The sequence below is a fragment of the Apium graveolens genome, chromosome 2 (genome assembly GCF_009905375.1).
Source record: "Apium graveolens cultivar Ventura chromosome 2, ASM990537v1, whole genome shotgun sequence".
Taxonomy (NCBI): Eukaryota; Viridiplantae; Streptophyta; class Magnoliopsida; order Apiales; family Apiaceae; genus Apium; species Apium graveolens.
Window position 1 is genome coordinate 318145087 of NC_133648.1, and position 21371 is coordinate 318166457.

The window sequence follows — 21371 nt, forward strand, 5'->3', positions numbered from 1 at the left end:
AGGCAGCCGAAGCCAGTTTAAGCTCCCGAGGGAATCTGGGCGTAACACAAAGTATTCGCATTCCTTTGGCGTCGAAGTTATGAAATTTTACTGATTTTTGAAGGTTAGCCGGGAGTTCAGGCTAGGTTGTCCCCCGAGACGAGAATAACTCAACCTTCCTCGCTTTCTATCTTCAAGGAGCATAACCCTCGTTCCTTTGGATGATACTCTCTCCGTTCTTTTGAGTTGTTAACATTTGCAATGAAGTGTTCGACACGTATTTTAAGGCTCTTATTTAATATAGTTGTATAATTTATTTTAAAAAATTTCTTTTTTTAATAAAAGTTTAAACATTTAATATTTATTCAGGAGAATTTTTTTTAAAAATAATTTATGTAAATATACTAGATAAAAGCCTTAAAATGCGTGTCGAACATTTCATTTCAAATATTAACGATTCAAATGGACGGAGGGAGTATTATTTACATGCTATACAAGAATTGAGAAAGAAAATGGTGTGATCAAATAAGAGCAACAGTTGCAAAGAGTATTATTAAAAAAACAGTTGCAAAGAGCATGAATATTATTAATTCTGTATGTTCTACTTTCTAGATTTTCAAGACACTCATTCTTTGTGTGTGTATGTGCATCATAGCAAGTCTATTTAATCAGTTAAACCATAGCACACAAGATGTGCACACATTTTATGATATATCAAGATGAAGAACACAAGAAACTACATGTTATATTCAAGTATTCTAGTTCTGGTTTATGTGTTAATGATATCACCTGAAGGCCATGGGCAAGCTGGAATGTTTGAAGGATACTTATGTCTGCAAACTCTTGAAGAGGTGCCTGGGTGCTTCCAGGATGTAATTCACTCTGTCGTGAACCTCGAATTGACAGTATTAGGGCCAAACTGTTGCAAGGCAGTTCTTGACATTGATCGCGATTGTTGGCGACAGTTCTTCCCTATAATTCATGATCTTACCATACCACTTTCACTCAGAACTTACTGCAATGTGACAACAAACTCGTTACTTGCTCCGCGGCCACAAGAGTTGCCATTGCCACCGTCAAACTCCCCGGATACCGCCATCAGCGATACCCTTCCCCGGAACAAACACAAGTGAAATTGGACCGGAGAACTATTGCTTCTTACAAAAATAACTAAACACAAGCTGTTATGTTTTTCAGTTATCATACAATTTATACAGAACAGGGCAGGAAAGCACTTTACCTATTTTCAGCTCATTTACTACTTTCCAAATATCTAAGCATTAGCTCATGTGGGTTTTATTGAATTTCATAGCCTCAAATTGTGTCTTTACTTTCTTTGATACTCCAAGAAAAGTCACATTAAGTCCAACTCTTGCATCATTCAGAAAAGGACCATCAGAATAACAGTTAACACTAACTTGTCCTGAACACATGGCGAAAATATATCATTACAATCTGTCTAATGAAACGAAGCTCATGCAGAATACCGACAGGCTAATTCCTACATCATAATAACTGATATAAAAGCACTCCTTCCTAGTTAAGCTACAGACTCCAGCAAATATAAAGAAACACAAGCAAGAATTAAAGCTACTTTTTTACTTTCTCTTCTTAGCTGGTGGTGCGTCCTCCTCATCCTCGTCGTCCTCATCTTCTTCGTCCTCATCATCGTCACCGTCCTCATCATCGTCACCGTCCTCGTCGTCACCGTCATCTTCGTCATCACTACCACCATTCCCGTTAGCCACTGGATCCTCCTCTGGATCTCCCTCTTCGTCATCCTCTCCTCCCTCTTCACCTGAGAAATCTTCATCTCCTTCATCATCATCCTGTTCCGCATCATCATCATCTTCATCGTCATCTTCCGTATCACTTCCATCTACATTTTCAGGTTCAGGGTGTTTCCTTCTGTGCAGCTCATCCACTGGAAACCTGCATATTCATGGATGTATATTGAATGACCTGGATTACTAGACCTATATTTATAAAAACATTCTATATAGAAAAAAAGGATTAATAATGATCATTTACCTTTGATCACCTCCAATCAAATCCAGTAACCTGTCTTCATTCTTCAGTAGGACTTCTGCCTGAACAGATGACACGATGTTAGTAAGAAATGTTTATAACTTGTTATACACAGACAATTAACATTTAATAAGTGACCAATTCACAATAATATGCACCTTCACACTTAACTTTTAGCTAATAAACAAGGAACTGCCAGAACCTAATGCATACGCTTGGCTTTAGGAAACTGAACGAAAAGAAAAACAAAAAGCAGCAAAAAACTCGATGGATGAACATTAACCTCAATACCAGTATCAGATCAGGAATATCCAATATTAACAGACTAGAACACTGAGGGTTGCATCAGGGACGGGTTCAGGAAAAGAAAGCTTTTATGAGTATAAGAATTAATCATTACAGATTTCATGATTGAACTAGATTGCTAAGTTTAAAACTCACATCTTCCCAGTCTGCACTCTGCAGTACCTTCATTCTCTTCTTATTTTAAGATGCAAATATATGCAGCTCTGCTTTTACACTAATATAGCTTTCCCATTATGATGAACTAATATAGCTTTTCCATTATGATGACGATGGATGTTCTATATATCACATGCTTCATATCTAAAAATCAGGAATAGTTAAGGTGAGAGGGCACGTGCACCTTAATGGATAGAGGCACGAGGCTTACCAACTAAATAAGTAAAATAATTATAGAAAGACAAGGCTTACAATGAATCAAAAGAATATTGCATATCAATTTGAATTAGACTCAGTAGATACCAAATGATGCATTTTTACAAATTATTTAACGGAAAATAAATAGAAGAAATAAACTCAATAAAGGGAAAATAGATTATAACATAACTGACTATATAACTAAGAAATTAGTTACCTTTAATTACGACAACAAATGTTTTCCGAAACAAAAGGTACATTTTTACTAAATCAAAAAAAAATTTAAAAGGTGAAAAGGTAACAAAATTAATTATATATATCTATGATCCACTGCTCAAAGTATTGATGGTAATAACGACATAGAGAATATCATCTTAACAATTTAAAGTAAATATTTCTTACAACACACGAAAACAAAAGATCAAATAAAGGAAATTCCCCTTATAACACATGAAAACGAAAGATCAAAAAAAGGAAATTCTTCTTACAACACATAAAAACAATCAAATAAAGGAAACTTTTCTTTTCCCCATCAAATAACAATGGAACAAGGATATCATGTTAACATAAATGAAATTCGTCTTAGAGCACAAAAAAGAATATAATGAACATTCAGACTAATAGATACTAGTGTCAGTTTTCAGGGCTTGTTCCTTTCTTAAACACAACAAGCAACCCAAAAGCAAATTGGGATGTATTCAGAAAATCTTTAGTTATGCACTGATCCTATTAAATCAGTACATCTGCTAAAAGTATAACTATAAAGTCAACAAACTCGGAGGCAAATAACAAACAACTAGGCAAATAGGAGGTGTGTAATGTGTGCCTCATCAAGAGAGAATAAATTATTATTACTAAGAAGCAAGAACACGGGTGCGGGAGTGCGTAATGCTTCCTAATTTAGTAAAGATATTCATGTATCCAAATCTAAAAATCAATTAATACCAAGTAAAGCATAACCAAATGAGGGAAAATATATTAAAACCGTAACCGAAAGAACAAATCAAGAAGTTATTTAGCCCTAACTTTAATTGTGGCAACAGTTCTAAACTACAACAATGGTCTACCAAAACAAAAGGGGAACATGTAAACTGTATAAAAGAAATACAATGTGTTCAAATAACATCTTAAAACAGTTGCATATCTGCTAAAAGAATCGCTTTAAACAAACACCCAAAATGACTAAATCACACATACCCATCAAACAATTCACAATTAAAACCACACGAAAGATTCGAAAGCCTATGCCAAGCTGACACCTAATAACAGTAATTCAGACTGACAATCACAAACAGTTACATATCTGCTAAAAGAATCGCTTTAAACAAACACCCAAAATCACTAAATCACACATCCCCATCAAACAATTCACAATTAAAACCACACGACAGATTCAAATACCACAACTACTAAACCAAATTCCACAATTAACAAAAAGGGTATCTAAGAAACACAAATTCACATCAAATTGAACCAAAAAACAGCTAATCTTACCAAAATCTTGAACACAATCAACAATTAACAAAAAGGGTATCCAAGAAACACAAAATCACATCAACTTTACCAAAAAACCAACCAAAAAACAGCAAATGTCACCAAAATCTTGAAAAAAATCAACAAAAAAAGCATAAAAATCAAAACTTTACAAGAATTACCAGCACAAGAAAGCAAAGAAAGGCCTTTTGAGCAGCCAAAACAGAGTCAACCACCACAGCTTTGACAAAAATAGATACAATTGGCTCCTCCTTAGCCACTGCTTGAGAGTTATAAGACACAATCTCCATTGACAAAAACTGGTTTTTAGAGAGAGAAAATTGAGGGGTTTTGAGTGATATAAGAGAGAGAAAGACAATAGATACAATTTTTTTGTGTGTATATATAGGGGTGGGGAGAGTAAAAGATTAGGGTAGGATTTTAGTGTCCGGACGAGAGTACAAGAAAATAAAAAGGCAGGGTTTTGGTTTGTACAAGCTCTAGGGTTTTGTGGGATGGCATGGACTGTAATTATTTCATTTTTCAGGGGTATTATTTTGGTGTGGATTATATAAAATATTGATAACTTTAATTTCACTTTTTTATTTCATAGCTTCCGTTTTTTTTTTCTAATAATAATTAGACGTATATATCGTACAAATTAGTATTTCTTATAATATACTCTCTCCATCAATTTCAATTGTTTACATTTTTTAGAGAGTGTCTGACACGTATTTTAAGGTACATATAAAATATAATTCTAAAAAAAAAAATTGTTTTTCTGAATAAAAATTAAAATATTCAACTTTTATTCAGAAAAAAGAAAATTATAAAAATAAGTTACATAACTATACATTTTATGCACCTTAAAATGTGTGTCAGACACTTACTCAAAAATGTAAACAATTGGAAGAGACTGAGAGAGTATCATATCTAAAAAATGAGCGAAAACCGAATATGGAATGTTAAATCGAGGCGATTGGAGATAAACTATACTCATTTCGTCTCATCCAATTATTTATATAGGGTTTGAACACAGAGTTTAAGGAAAAATATAAATTATTAATGAAAAGGAAAAAAGTTATAAAGTGACAGGAATAATCGATATTTAATATGTAAAATAAGGTGGAGGAAAGGAGCGGATATACTAAATTTTTATATTATAAATATTTACTACTTTTAAAAAAAAATGAAAAATTAGAAGGAATGTCCAAAAAAATGAAAGTACGAATAAATGTATCGGACAGATGAAGTACAGATGTATGAGACGGAGGAAGTATTATTCAAAGTTGATACGTAACATTAAATTTAAAGAAATTAGTAAATTATATATACACTCTTGGTCACAGGTTCGAATCCCAAGGGAGGAGAATTTATGATTTTGCCTCCTGAGTCAGAGCATGTCGCTTAAATGCGGTTTACCTTGGTTCACGTGGTTTGCAGGCTATTGCGTGAGCCCGTAGGGTTTACCCAATGCGCACCCGAAGGGTAGCGGCTGCGGGTTACCTACGATAAAAAAAAATATATAAATTAATTTATTTTTTGTCATGATATCTATACTATACTATAATAACCGAAACGATGTATAATTTGTAATTTGGTTGACCCCTCATTTTGGTTATCCCTTTACATCACGACTATCAGATCTTCTTCATCAAATAATCAGAGTCGTTAGATCCACATACTAAAAAAACACACTCCACAAATTTTCAGATTTGAATCTCGTTAACGACAAACATATATATTATTTATAAAGATACATATAAGTTTTGGGATTCGAATCTCACTCAACAACAACAAACATTTACATTATTATTTATGAATAAGATCTCATCAATCATATACTATTTATACTTTTTGAACCTAACTTGAAATTATAATTATATAATTTTTATTTAGTATTTAATTATTTATATAAAATTTTAATAAAATTATATGAAATAAAATTAAAAATATATAAATATTAACCAACTAGTAAAATTTAATTTTAAAATATCCTATTATCATTGAAATTTGTAACGGATCTAAGAAGTGAGTTTGGGTTGGAGAATGTGAAATAGAATAGGACTCCGATCCCGATTCCCTAACGGTCAGTAACGTTCAGGATTTTATTCAACGAGACATTTTGTTTTTAATTAATTACTAGTTTAAAATTCGTGCGAGGCCCCGATCGTACAGATTTTTTTAATGTTATATTTTTTTAAAAAAAAAATTGAATTCAATTATTAATTTGATCATTTAAAAATTTAAATTTTAAATGACATGACATCTTGATAAATATATTAGTAGATATATATGTCCATAACTTTTTAAAACATTTAAACTTATTTAAAGTGATAACATTGTTAAGGGGGAAATATTATTATACGAAATTATTATTTTATTAAGTGTAAAAATATAATATCTACATTATGCTGGGACCTTAAAAAAAATATTATTTTAGCGTGGTGATTACATAATCGATTAACTATAAGTCTATAAAATATATTTTTAAAAAGACAATATTACTAATTGAACGATATAGTTTTATTGATAATTTTATATGTATTTTAAAAGAAATAATATTTATGTTTTAATTAAAATCTGATTCTTTAGTTCATATCAATAGGATACGAATTATAATTAGTGTAATATTAATTTGATTGATCTCCGGTCAGTAGTTTAGGTTATTTTATTTTAGTCCAATGCCCATACACCGATCAAATCAAACTAATTATTTTAGTTTATTTTTAATTTTTTTTAAAGTCTGGATCAATAAAATAATTTTGTTTTAGATTGAATAATTAGTATATATGATTTTATTTTTGTTGGTCGGATTTTATTTTTATTTTATTTTTGTGTAATGTATTTTGTTGATAATTTTATTTTGTTGATCAATTGTATGATGTATTTTCTTATCCTGTATAAGTAAAATATATTATTTTGTTTATCCAAATTCATTAGTATAATTTTTTACGGGGATTGATAGTATTATTATTTTATCTTAACCAGAGTCATATTATATATCAACTAAATCTTAAAAATTATATTTAGTCTGTTAAATTTATTTTAACCCGAAGTAATAAATTAGAATAATACAAAACTCGATATGAATTAAAATTTAAATTTGTAGAAGAAGTTAAATTTAATATAAATTATAATGATATAGAGTTCGATATAAAATAGAATTAATATTGGTAAAACAATAGAGAAAGTTGAATTCAATATCAATTAGAACTGGAATTGATCGACCCACTAATTCGAATTAAATAATTAAATAAGGGTAATTAAATAATTTAAGCAAGTACCGACCGATCGACTACCAAACTTTTAATGTTTCGTATATTATAATATAGTATAGATATCTAAGGGTTCTCATCAGTTTGATCATAATAATTTTAAGATTATATCTAACGGTTCTCATAAGTTTGATGTGACGGTTCTGGATTGAGTGACCAAGACCGACAACCAAACTTTTAATGTTTTATTTTTAATATAATAGTATAGACTAGTATATAACATGTGCGATACACACTTGTTTTTATCAATATATATTGTAAATTCTAATTTTGATATGTTGTTGGCGGGATTCGAACTATATACCTCTTAAAAAATACTTATTTTTTTATAATTTTAATATGTTACTGTCAGGATTCGAATCTTATATCTTTTAAATAATATTAAATTTTAAGAATAAATCGAACGATTTTTATCGATTTAATGTGACCCGTTTGTTGGCAAATCAATAAAACATTTACCGATCTAACAAACTATTTGAATTAATCGATTGGGACCTGTATCACGTGGAAGGAACCACGAACAATCAAGTCGATTCAACTGAATAAATATATTAGAAAATCAAATATCTAAGAAAGATAACTTCAACAAGAATTGCAAAAGGAAATTGCAAACTAAACTAAAATACATCTACTAATTGAGTACAAAATAATTTAATTTAAATAAACGAAATCACATTCATAAATCCCGCCAGAATATTTGTCCTTTCAATTATCGGGATTAAATCGTGAAACCAACAAAAATAGTGGCCGTTTGAGAAATTTTAAAATAGGTAACTTATAACTTAAAATGAATAAAGGACTTATAAGTGATAAATAAATGAATAGTTATAAGTTAAATAAGTGTTTGGTTAAATATCAGAATTTTTTTACTTAATTGAGCTAAAATAAATAAATTTTAAATATAATTATCTTAATTCGTATATTTTTAATTAGAAAGACGTGTAAAAACATAAATTTTAAAATAAAATTTAATAAAACATAAAAAATTCAAAATAAGTGGAGAAAAAGTACGTCGTTGCTAACATTAACTTATCAACTTATAAGTTGTAAATTCGACTTATAAATTGGGTCGACAAACACTCATCAATAAGTATTTACGGACTTATAAACAAATAAGTTACTTATTTTGTTCGGTCAAACAAACCCATAAATATGTATACACAACTAGGCATAACTTCAAGAAATCCCGGTGGCGGGGTCACTTCCCCCCTTCCCACTTACACATTCTTGCCACCTCACACCCAAATGGTTTCACTTCCCCCTTCCCACTTACACATTCTTGCCACCTCACACCCAAATGGTTTTATGACCCCCATTTATCCAATGCCAGAAGCTCATTTCTCATATTTTGTAGGACTTATTATATTACAATAAATCTTGACATACATAAAAAGCACTACAAACTCGCTACCATATTTTTAGGAATAAAGTGAGACTCACTTACTTATCACTAGTTTTTATTATTAACTCCCTTAAATCAACTTGGTACTTAAACATAATAATTATCAAACTAATATTTTATAGTTTTTCAAAATTATATTTGATCATCATAATATTTGATAAATTAACTTATAGATTTTTACAAAAATAATTACATGTTAAGAAAAAATATAATTTTTTCCTATTATAATATATATTTAATATAATGAATTTAACTTAAATTTTAAATTTAATTTATTAGTAAAACTATTTTAATAATTCCATTTTTATTTAAACTTAATTTTATTTAAATTGAATTTAATGTTAATTTAAACTTAATTTAATTTAATGTTTTAATTTTAAAAATATTATTAAAATAAAACACATGTCTCGTAATTAAAATGCATCATATTATTAAAAATATGAAATAAAAATACAACACACAACAAAATATTAAATTTAAAAGTTACAATTAAAAAAAACTTAACGATTATTATGAAACTGTGTAATATGCTCAACCAAGTCTTTTTTAGCTGACGATGTGTCCGTTTATCGCGCATCTGTGAGTGTTTGTTGAGTTTCAAATTGTGAATTTGAAAATAGAGGAAATGGAAATTGGTACAAAGAATTTTGAGGACATGAAAATGAAAACTGAGAACTCTGTGAATATGGAAATTGGTATTGAGAATTCGGATTTTGAGAAATAAAATTATAATTTTGTAGGTTTGAAAAATAGGGATTTGGATATGAATATGAAAATGTAAATTGAGGGTTTGAATTTTGAGAGTTTGAAGGTGGAGGATTGTTGGAATTATTTGGATTCATCTTTTGCTAGGAAAAATAAAATTTTTAAAGAATGTGGAGATGATGAATAAGGTATGAGAATTGAGTATTTATATAAAAAAAATTACCGTTAGAAATATATACGTTAATATTAATGTTCAGTTAGAAAGTAAAGCTAAACACAAAAAAAATGAAAAAAAAACTAAAAAAAACAATAAAAAAGCAGACGATGTATGTAAGTGGTGTCTGCGCTCTGGGGTCAATACAGATTAAATAAAAAAAGATTAATCAAATGGGACAGTCCCACCAAACAGGACCGCCCATTTCACTTCAACACAGTACAATGCAAAGATAGTCTCATTTCATGTTTTTTTGCCATTTTGAGTGGCCCCGAGGAAAGAGTTGGGACCGCGTTGACCATGCTCTAAATTCTCCTTTTTTTCGCCGAGAGTTATTTCCAATTTATTTGAGTTTCTTTAGCCTCTACCCATAAAAGTGATGTTTTTTTTATATATTTTGATGTGATTTAATATTCTGTGAAATTTTCAAGATTTTGATTTAGTGATGAAAACTCTTATGAATTGCATTTATGGTTTATTACTTAATAGGTTTCAAATTATGATAAAATGGACCCAAAACCTCCATGATCCTCAAAAAAAATTATATAATCCTGAAAAATACAATACCTATTTAGAGGTGAAAGCAGAAAACAAACAAAAAACCAAGTTTCTGCTACTCATCACATCCCCCCTAATGTCTAGCATATTTGACAAAATGCAGCTAATATTTCAATTCTACCCTATGCAAGTATAATTGCAGAGTTGAAGCTTCTTGATGATGGATGCAAGGCTTTAAACAAACACCTGCAGAAAATGTCTTTAAGCTAAATTAGTACACAATAAGAGAGATATCACGAGACACATGATTCTCCGAAAATGCTCATCTAGCTCTAGATATGTTACTCTTGCATTTTAATCAAAGTATGCAAGCAAAATTGTAATGGCTTGAAAAGGCTTGAATGTAGACTTTACCTTATGCAGCAAACCTACAGCACTCAATAATGTTCCAGGGCATGATAGAGGCTCAAAGAACGTCTTCGTAGTAATGGTTGTAATCGAAAAGAAGGAATTCCACTCTGCCATTTCTTTGCTTCATGCATTTCATTCATTGCTTGTATAATCTCATCAATGTTGAACCCTAACCCTGAAATTTAAGTGCATATTCAAAGGCAGCCAAGCCTTTGTCAGGAAAAAAATAATGATAACAATAAGGAACGAGATCGTATGTTCAAATGCACTATAACTAGTATCACCTTCTAGGGCAGTACCATTGGAAGAATGGTTCTTAATCATAACTGCTACGTCTGTTGGAGAGGCTCCAGCAAGCTCAAACTTTTCAACTGCAACTTCTAGAGATTCTTGCCAGACCGGAAGCCCCAGCTTGTATTCCATATTTGATCTTTCATAAAGCATGGTGCCCCATAAAATATTTATCCGAGACCTCATATGTGCAGCTAGCCATGCAGCTTCATCCATTGTAATATCTTCTGTAAATCCATCTGAATCTGATAACTTATTTGCTTTAGAAAGTTTAGACAAACGATTCTGCTCTGATTCCTCAAACATTTGGATGCCCTTTTCCATATTTTCCTCAGCGCAATTATAAAGCTGAATGACATCTGTAGAAGGCCATATGTCCAGATCATCTTTCTTGGCAACTGCATAATACCAAGAGAGTTTAGCACATTCAAACTGCTGCAGCCCTAGAGCTAGAACTCCTTCATAAAAATCAGGTTTGATTCTTAGTGCTTCTTCATATCTATTTCCTGCTTTTGAGAATTCATCCTGTGCCCAATTGTATGCATTTCTGACCTGTGCAAATGCAGATTCTTTTGAGTCTTCTTCGGTGAAGTACACCTTCTTCCTTGCCCTGGACATGTGAACATTCCCCCAGTTGAACAAGGCCAGAGAGGCCATCTCTTGGAACTTTTCTGATGCAGTGTCGAAAATCTCTTGGGCTTCTTCACTTGTAACTGTTTCCTCCATTGCCTCCGCGTACACCTTCATTCCAAACTCATTGAGATCCAAATATGCATCTGAACTGAATCCGACATAGTTCTTGAACATCTCAGCAAACTGCACAATCCAGTCATCAATGCAAGACTGCCTTCCTCTAACTTCCTTACCTATTGCAACATCTCCATTAGCACTAATATCGCTGTGATCTGTATGATGCTTGTATGACTCTTCGTTTTTCTTAACCTTCTTAAATAACGGATCTTGCTCAGGACTAACATCCACTACATACAGTCTGAGAGAACCTTGGTCAGCAGCTGCTTCAGCCCACTTCAGTTCTTCGTCAGTGGTAATAGTAATCAAATCACCTTCATGGTCCCTGTATTTGACAAGAACAGCTTTTGAGCTCAGAAATCGATCACGTATGATGTCCCTCAATGTCAATATACTGCAATCAATGGGAACCTCAGCCCACCTTATATCCTCCCCATACACTAATTTTATTCTTCTTTCAGACTTTTCTTCAGCAAAATTACTTATTGTCTCCTGCACAACCAATTTATCTTCGATCTTCTTCTCGTTTTCATCCCCAACCTTGTCCTTCTCCAAAACTAATTTATCTTCATTCTTGTTCTCCTTGGGTCTTTCCTCAGCTTTATTCTCATCCACAACCAATTTTTCTTCAGCTTTATTCTCATCCACAACCAATTTTTCTTCAGCTTTATTCTCCTTCATCTTTACCTCAGCCTTCTCCTCCATAACAAATTTATCTCGAGTCTTATTCTCCCTGAGTTCTTCCACATCCTTCCCACGCCCTCCTTTCTCTTTAACATTGTCGTCTATCTGTTCCTTCACTTTATCACTTTTCATGTGTGAACTCTCTTTCGAACTGGTTAAAGGCAAAGAAGAACTAGGTTCAAGATAGGCTGGAACAGAATCAGTCTCTAAATCACTGGCCTTCAAACATTCTCTCTCAGTATTTAATTTTAGCCTATTTGAAATCTCCGTCGCCATCAAATTGTTTGGCTCCATCTTAAGTACTGCATCAACGTCTCCCTGCGCATATTGCAATTCATTCAAGGCCTCATAACACCTAGCTCTCTTCAAGAGAGCTTTAGTATACTTAGGTGTTACTTGAAGAGCCAAATTGCACTCATGAATCGCTAAGGGATACTCACTGAGACCCATCTGCATATAGCAGGAAGCCATGTTGGTTCTCAGATATGATACATCTATGTGGTTTTGCGGAAGCAACTTTAGAGCCTTTTCATACTTGAAAAGTGCTCCTTCATAGTCCTTATTCTGGAAAATTTTGTGTCCTTCTTCCTTCAGCTCTTGCGAAATCAAAATGAACACTCTCGTGTCCTCATCGTAGTCTTTTGTGTTGATCTTACTAATTTTACTGAGTTTCGAGTTCAAATTGTTTGTTTCTTCTCCCGCACCACTCTTCTTCTGATTATTATTTCTACCTCGCTGTCTGACCATCTTCACCGCAAAAGATTATATTTAGGAGTCTACAATCTGAGTAATAGTATTAGTTTTGCTTCAGATGAGAGCTTCTTTAGTATCAAACAATCACCAGCTTAACAAATTAAACTCAAGAACCCTAGAATATCAACAAAAAAACTCAAAGAATCCTTTAAAATCTTTCTGAACCTCAAATAAATCTTAACAGCATGCAAATAACCTCATATAAGAATGAAACGCTAGACTTCTTTGAAAACGCGAGAAAAGCACTTTGAGTTGTTGATTAATCTCCAGAGATGGTTTAGGATAAAATCAATCAAAGATTTGAATAACCAACTAAAATCTTATGTTCTCCAATTTTCAATGAACGAAGGAAATGAGAAATACTCAAGTAAAGAAACTTATCTGGGTAAAAAGAGTTGCGTAAATTCTTGATAACCTGAAGACCAGAAGAAAACTTGTAGTGTGTGTTTTGTGCAAAGAATTCTACACCTCAAATCAAGAACCACACAATGAAAGTTAGATGCTGCAGCATAAAGATAAAAAGTAAAACCAAATATTTTCTTGTTTTGTTTAGTACAGGTGGGCTGAGGCCCCTGCTGCCGTGAACTCCAAGATTGTGGAGAAAGATGTTCTATAAGACAAGGCAATCCAACGGCAAACCACCTTTTGTCTTCTTATTGGTCAACTTTATTTGTTCTTTTTTGGTAGTCAGGTGTCAGGATCAGTTTACGTGCACCTCGACTAATCCTCCTGGCCCATGGAGAGAGCTAGCACAGCTATTGCTCAGCTTATCGTTATACCTGTACTAAAAAGATTATATTACAAAATCTTTACTTTTTTACGACGAAGGAATAAGATTAATGACATCGATTATCTAGCACGGTATGGGCAAGTTATAAGTTTACATGTGTCAGGACCTGGAGAAAATGTACAGCTTGAAGGGGGGTAGTGTTCTTTATCAGCCACTCATGAGAAGAAATTGTTCATTATCCCAGACCTAAAGGTCCCCAGAGAGCATGTGAAGAAAAGTAAACAAATTCTCATTTTGCTAAAATATAAAGTTGAAGTTTCCTCCCTTCAAGATGTTGTGGCAATAGTGCACTTGAAGCTGTCAGTTTAATATATTGCAAGTCCAGAACTTATCATTATTTATAACTGATTTCACTTTCAGTGGTCTTCAGTCTTCACTGTCTTTAGCTATTTGGTCAAATTTTGGTTCTCTCAAATCTAGGGCTGTAAATGAACAGAGTTGTTCGTGAACAAAATTCGGGATCGGCTCGTTTAAGTGAACTCGGCTCGGTTCATTTTTTTAAATGAGCCGGTCTTGAACATGAAAATGAGCTCGGATAAATAATTGAGCCGAGCCGAACTTTTTGTCTGTTCGGCTCGGACTCGGCTCCTTTAGTTCGGGCTCGGCTCGAACTCGGTAACTCTGTCATTTGAATTTTGCTATTTCTGTTTTTTGTTCAGAAAATTAGTGTCTGTATTAAAAAGAGTATTAATCTCTAAGAGGATAGGTTTTGCCTATATCTCATTTCTCTAAACCTACTTTACAGTTTCCAGTATTTCAGTTCTTGAGCTTGAGCCCTACTCTCGAAAGGCAAAAATTTACGAAACTCTGATGATGGGAAATTTTCTTATACATCTCACCCTAAACTACCTACTTCTGAGTTAGTATGATTAATCTGTCAGGTAGTATCAGTTTCTGGATCTGTCAAGACATCCAAAGCCTTCTCAGTACCTTGCCAGTTCTTCGGAGGAATCTGCAGACAGTACATTCTCAAACCTGCCAGGTTTCGGAACTCCAGATCAGATTATTGACTGCATAAGTACTACATTTTAATTTTTTAGATAAAGGTTATGGACAACTTCATGGTAGATTATCCCAAACCAAATGCAAATTTAAAACTATAGTATTGAGATTCATTTTAACTAGCCAGAAGATTCTTCATTTTTAAGATCTAATGAACTGTGAAATGGATATAACTATGAACCAAACAATTAAGTGATAAATATACAAGTGATAGCTCAACATTACATACAATACAATTTCTGATTAGACCTCCCAAGCAGCCTGAAATAACTGAACTTCTGTCTTGAGATTTTGTTACAAAACAACAGTAATTACTAAATACAATTCGTATTAAAGGTGACCTCGGTGTCTTTTTCTAAGCACCTAACACAGTGGACTCCAGTTCACTCAACATCTGTAACTCCATCGTTTTTCTTAGGGGTGTTATTCTCCCAGGAATAGCCGAAATTATGTCTTCAGCTTCTGCTCCAAAACATCAGTAGTTACTAAATTAAATTCAAGGTGACATCTTGTGTTTTTCTGAGCACTTACACAGAGACTCCAGTTCCCTCAACAATACATCATTAAGGATAACAATGCTAAGTAAACAATTTGTTTTGCTAAATACACCATTTTCAACGTTGTTCTTAAAACAGGCATCGACTGTTAATGAGTTCCCAGAAAATTGCATGATTTTTAGTAAGAAACAAATTTTGTGGAGAAAACCTAGTAGAGAGAGACCGGATATCACCAAATTATAGCATTAAGTTGCATAGGTAGAAATGTCCAAAAAGGGTGACTAAGAAAACAAGAACTTAACTGCTTTCACTCAGTTTAAAACCCGAGAGAGAAAGACAACAAAGGTCTACATGTTACTTTCTAAATTACTAGCAGGGTCTGGTTTTAGGCATCTTCATACTCTCAACTTCTAATTAGTTCTTTAGCATTTACATGAAGCACACGGACAGTCATTACTTCCCGGAAAAATTATATCTAGCTGAAAATATGATGGTGTAAAATAAAAAGACAAATAAAAAAAATTCACTCAAAGCACATATAATTATTCATTGCTGCACAAAAGGCATTTAGTTTTACTAAATATAAGAACAAAGAAGTGGCTTAAATTTCTTACCTTTGACCATTTGTCCCAAAATGCATCTTCTCTGCATTGTGATCCTTGAACTCAAGGTTAAAATTTTCATTTGGTAGTGAACCACCAGCATGTCCCTGGGCTAGTGATGTAGCCGCGGCTCTGTCAAGCAAGTTTGATGTCACAGAGAAAGGTAGACAAATAGAATCCGAATATCTGCATCATGTAATGATGTCTATAAATGATCATTTCTGAGATACACAAAAACATCAAAGTAAACACGACGTTATTAACATGTCTACTATAATTTGAAGATAACGTGGCACTTGTTCTGTAAAATGGGAATGATGTTTCTGGCCTCTCTGAAGTCTGAACTAGTGCTCTTAATACAAGCCAGTAAGCCACAATGTTCAAATTTTGATTTTTAGAGTACCAACATCACCTACACCAGCAAAACCAAACTCAGAGAGGAATAAAAACACCAAAACAAACAAGCAATTTCAAGAAAACACTCAGGCCAAACATCAAACTGGGTGCAGTGTGCCACCAGAGACGTTTACTTCTCCGGGAAGTTGACAACAATCTCCGCCTCCACCCATCTCAATTTCCAGCTCCCGGGTCCAGAATCCCTACTACCGCTAATTCTTTCACCCTGACATCAACCTTTCTCTCTCTGAAAACTCTTCTCTGTCCCCAACCCACCATCCGTTTCTTCATCTTCAGCTAGGCCATAATTAAAACTTTTATGCTAGTTCTTTCTGCATTTGAAGAGTCGAGGTACATAAACTAAAACTTTTTATGCTATTCTGTCTGTAAATAGCTTACGATTTAAATTTGTATTGTTGATGAATGAATTAATTAAACTGCAGGGTAATTGACATTGAACCACCAATGTGTTTATGACAGACGAGAAATTCCCTGCTCATAAGCATTGATATTGATTACATAAGCAAAATCACCAGAATAATCAAGCAAAATCGCCAGAATGATGTACAAAGCAGACGTAATGGAAAAATATAAACAACTGTTCTTTGCTGCAAACCTCAAATCAAAAACTTCAATCATAACATTAACCAAAGATCTATAGATGAAATAACGAGTTACAACGCATATGAACAAACCTGTTCATCAAATTAATTCAGGTGACAGTTTTGAGCTAGTAACGACTCATCTATTTATGCATACAGTGGTGGAAAAATTAAACATTTTACAAAGTTACAATACCAATTGAAATACTACAAAGATGCTGAGGCACTCGGGAACGATGTTTAAAACTCTATACTATCCAGAATGCCCAGGTTGGATTTTTGTACTCATACTTTCAGTTTGCTAATATATCTTATAGCTCAGTTACAAGTATAATACACACATTCCTTAATTTGTTACAGATTACAAACAGATTGTCTCAAACTCACCCGACGGAACTGCAAAAACTCGCTTCCCAAGCGGTTAGGGAATTATCATGTGGCATGATCATATCAGTGACTTGAATCTTGTACCAACCTGAAGGAACTGCCACCATAAAGCATGTCATAGACGGGCCTTATTCTTTTAGTCAGTACCATGCTAAGAATGGAGCCCATGCAACATACTCCGGCTAGTACCAAGAAAGTTGTCCTAAAACAAGTTGGTCCAACGCAAGATACAGCATGCTGCCTTGCTGCCTCACTATCATAAATGTATCCAGCAAGGAAACTTGAAAACAGAAGCGCGCCAAGTGGATTCCCTAATGACATGAAGTTGTAAAAAGTACCGAAATTCTTCAGACCAAATAGTTCAGAGGTAGTTGGGACCATGATGGAAAATTGTACACCATAGCAGATTCCAAGCATTGCAGTTGCAACATACAAGGTGCCACTCAGTGAAGAAGCGAATAGAAGATAAGTAATGAGCATTAGAACTTGTGAAAATGTCATCCAGACTGTTCTGGGGATCATTCTTGACCTGAAAATATTTAAGATGGGGTTCAAGTTTATAAGTTATACAGTAACTGATAAGAAACTACATTATCCCTGTTCCAAGAGTCCATTCGTCAAATGTATAAAGGAATATTTGTGTTCAGATGTGAATAAATGTCTTTGATTTTAAATAAACTCTTCACATTTTATTCAAAGGAGTAGAACTAAATAAAAGCCCTCGTTACAAAATTACAGTTTAGGACAGCCAATCTGAACTCAGTAGTGGAATTTTAACAAATAGACACCGTAATTAGACATACAACAAAGTCATGAAAATCAATGTATAAATTTTAAACACCTTAGAAGAGTTAAGTTATTTACTTGCGGTTTGTAAACAATCAAATTTAAGGACTTTAGACCACTGATTAAATTGAAGTAACTTGAAAATTTCATGCTTAAAATAAAGCCAAAAATAGAGGATGGTCCGCACCTTAGAAAATATTCAGAGACAACACCCCCACCAAGCCGTCCCACGAAATTGCAAAAGCTGAAGAGGGACATCAGGATTGTGGTATCATGTACCCCTTGAGCAACCCCTATTTGAGCCAAGTTATTGAGGACAGCTACACCAGAACCAACTCCAACAAAGAAAACCAAGAATAGAAGCCAGAAGTCAGCCTTCACTAAAGCTTCACGAAATGAAAAGTCCTCTCCTCTTCTAGGCTTCCTCTTCTTTTTCACTGCTCCCTCTCCCTCAGCCAGAAGAATATCAACATCTGACACGCCATCACTATCGTGAAAACTTCCCAGGTTTGTTGTCGATGAAGATGTTCTCAGCAGTGGTTCTGCTTTCTCTTCATTGCCCTCTTCATGAACTAACTGATCAGAGGACCTAACTGGTTGAATAGGCTTACCCGACTTGCTGTTGTCTGAACGATAGAATGTCATTTTCACAGGGATAGCAAGTGGCGCCACAAGAAGAAGTACCATAATGGCCACAAGAGCATATGAAACAGGATTACTTAAAGTAACAAAATTATCCAAAGTTGTAGTAGTAAGAATATATATTCCAAGTGCAACACTGGCAGCTTGTGTAAAAAGGAAATGGGAATCTTCAGACGGATCATCCCCAGAAGCTGGAGTACAAGGCCTAACAAAATACATCGTCATAAAACAAAGGGCCGGAATTCCAAGTGCAAGGAACAGCAAGAGCTTAGAAGAAGAATGATTAAGCAATAGACTGTATACTTCAGTAAACACTGCTGCACTGAGACCACTATAACCCTTAAGGATTCCAGCAACAGTCCCACGGTTGCGAGGAAAATTTTTCATGTTAGTCACTATTATAGCCGTGCTGAACCAAGCAGTACTATTGGTGGCGATGCAAAGTGAAACCCATAACTGTCACGGGCAAGAAAAGATTAGTGGACAGTTCTTTAACATAGTTCCCCTAACAGCATTCAAAATCAATTCCATGAATCATCTCATATGAAGAAAGAGATGGGTGCAAAAAAGCATCAACTACTTTGTAAATTTAGCGAATTCTATAAAAACTATCAAACTATAATATAGAGGAAGTGCATCGTCCACATGCTTATTTTTCAAAAGATTGGGACATAAAATGGCACAAAACAGCCTTGACGTAAGGGTATGACTACATATCTTTTACTCTGCCCTCTTCCGAGTGGGATATACTAGGACCTAATACATTTATTTTGGTATGATCAAAACATAATGTGCGCAAAGGTATCATATGAACATACAATTTATATGTGTAGATGTGTAGTTATCTACAAAAGATGCTCCATCATGTGTAACCATGCTTAATCCTTAAGAGTATTTGACATCAGCGAGATCAGCTACAACTTCAATTAAATATACTACCACTAATTAATTTTCATAATGGTTTATTAAAATTGAAGAGCTATCAATTTTACTAATTTATTGCAGATAAACAGGGTCATATATGAACTGCATCAAACACCTCTGGTCTACAAGTCCCCATTCAATAACTTCTGAAAATGACTCCAACAATCAATTTAAAAACAAACTTATTATAACACTATCAATCACCATAGTGGTCTTTGAGATTTGACCAAAAACTTATTCCAAAAACAATATGCATGCCAAAAAATCCAAAAACAATATTCATGCCAAAAACTCCCCAAAATCCGGCAAAAACACTAAATTTATTACCATAAATAGCCAAACAGGCCAATACAGACAATTACAAATACACACAAATTGCAAAAAATAAAAAAGATCAAATTTTTCACTAACCAAACAAGCCAATACATGCAATTACACATTTACACATATTCCAAACACAAAAAAGATTAATTTTTTTCACCAAAAAAATCATAACAAATCATGATTCACTAACCAAACAATACAAAACTACCCACACAAAACTCCCAAACATAAAAAAGATCAAATCTTTCACCAAAACAAACCATGATCCATAACAAAGATCCAATCTTGATCCAAAAAACCACAAAAAAAAAATCAAGAATCAAGAAAATCTCACCAGCCAATAAGGCAAATTCTGAACAGTTTGAGAAACAGCAAGCCAAAGAACACCATACCCAAAAAAGCAAGCACAAGAGCCAATAGAAAGAAGAACCCAAGGAGGGAATTTATTACAGAAAATCCCAGGAAGAACACCAACATTCTCACCAATATCATTAGCAACACCAAGCATAGTAAGCTGTTTTTGATTAAACCCAAGAACTGATTTAAGAGAGTGAGAGTAAAGAGGGAAGTTATAAGCATTGCCTGAAGCCATTTGAACTGCAACACCAGCTCCAAGACCAACCCATGGTGGCCTTGTTCCTCCTTTCAGTGTCCCCATACTTGGTTCTTTGATCAATTTAATCAAAAGGGGTGTGTTGTTTGGAGGTTATTTATGAGGGTGTGTGAAGGAGAGATTTATATATATAATTAAGGAAAGTGGGGAAAAGAGGAAAGTGAGAGTGAGAGAGAGAGAGAGAGAGAGAGACTGTAATTATACAAAGAGAGAAGGAAGAAATGGTAGGGCTATTTTCTTTTGAAAGAGAGAGAGAGACTGGTTATACAAAGAGAGAAAAGTAAGAAAGGGTAGAGAGAGAGACTGATTATACAGAGAGAGAGAGAGAGAGAGAAAGGGTAGGGCTTTTTTATTTTCAAAGTGTGTGTGTGTGTGTGAGAGAGAGAGAGAGAGAGAGTGAGATTGAAGTCGGGTAGCTGTTTTTGTCAACCAAGTGCTGCACTTACATTTTTGTTGTACCTTGTGCTCAATTCGAATTTTGAAACAATTTTTAAATTTTTTAGGCATATTTAATTTTAATTTTAAATATTTTATTAAAACTTTAACTTTAATATATCATTCATAAAAATATTAAATCTTAATTTTAATATATAATTCTTTTATGTATAACTATAATTTCTTTTTTACCAAAATCAACAAAATTCTTTTATAACATATATATCGATTTTAACTATATAATA

General features: G+C 33.4%; 3 protein-coding genes across 3 annotated transcripts; all 3 read right to left on the bottom strand.

Moving 5' to 3' along the window:
* Window positions 1-1380: 1380 nt before the first annotated feature.
* Window positions 1381-4605, bottom strand: LOC141708932 (uncharacterized). The gene is made up of 3 exons (XM_074512774.1): window positions 4323-4605; window positions 2011-2069; window positions 1381-1911 (listed from the first exon to the last, which is right to left on the bottom strand). The coding sequence occupies exons 1-3, from the start codon at window positions 4449-4451 to the stop codon at window positions 1578-1580; spliced, it is 522 nt and encodes a 173-aa protein (XP_074368875.1). The 5' UTR covers window positions 4452-4605; the 3' UTR covers window positions 1381-1577.
* A 5636-nt stretch (window positions 4606-10241) lies between these two features.
* LOC141708933 (protein PHOX1-like) lies at window positions 10242-13893 on the bottom strand. Its single transcript, XM_074512775.1, has 3 exons — window positions 10933-13893; window positions 10652-10823; window positions 10242-10483 (listed from the first exon to the last, which is right to left on the bottom strand). The coding sequence occupies exons 1-2, from the start codon at window positions 13118-13120 to the stop codon at window positions 10675-10677; spliced, it is 2337 nt and encodes a 778-aa protein (XP_074368876.1). The 5' UTR covers window positions 13121-13893; the 3' UTR covers window positions 10242-10483; window positions 10652-10674.
* Window positions 13894-17035: 3142 nt separating this feature from the next.
* LOC141708934 (protein NUCLEAR FUSION DEFECTIVE 4-like) lies at window positions 17036-20966 on the bottom strand. The gene is made up of 3 exons (XM_074512776.1): window positions 20413-20966; window positions 18376-19286; window positions 17036-17931 (listed from the first exon to the last, which is right to left on the bottom strand). The coding sequence occupies exons 1-3, from the start codon at window positions 20734-20736 to the stop codon at window positions 17466-17468; spliced, it is 1701 nt and encodes a 566-aa protein (XP_074368877.1). The 5' UTR covers window positions 20737-20966; the 3' UTR covers window positions 17036-17465.
* Window positions 20967-21371: the final 405 nt, after the last annotated feature.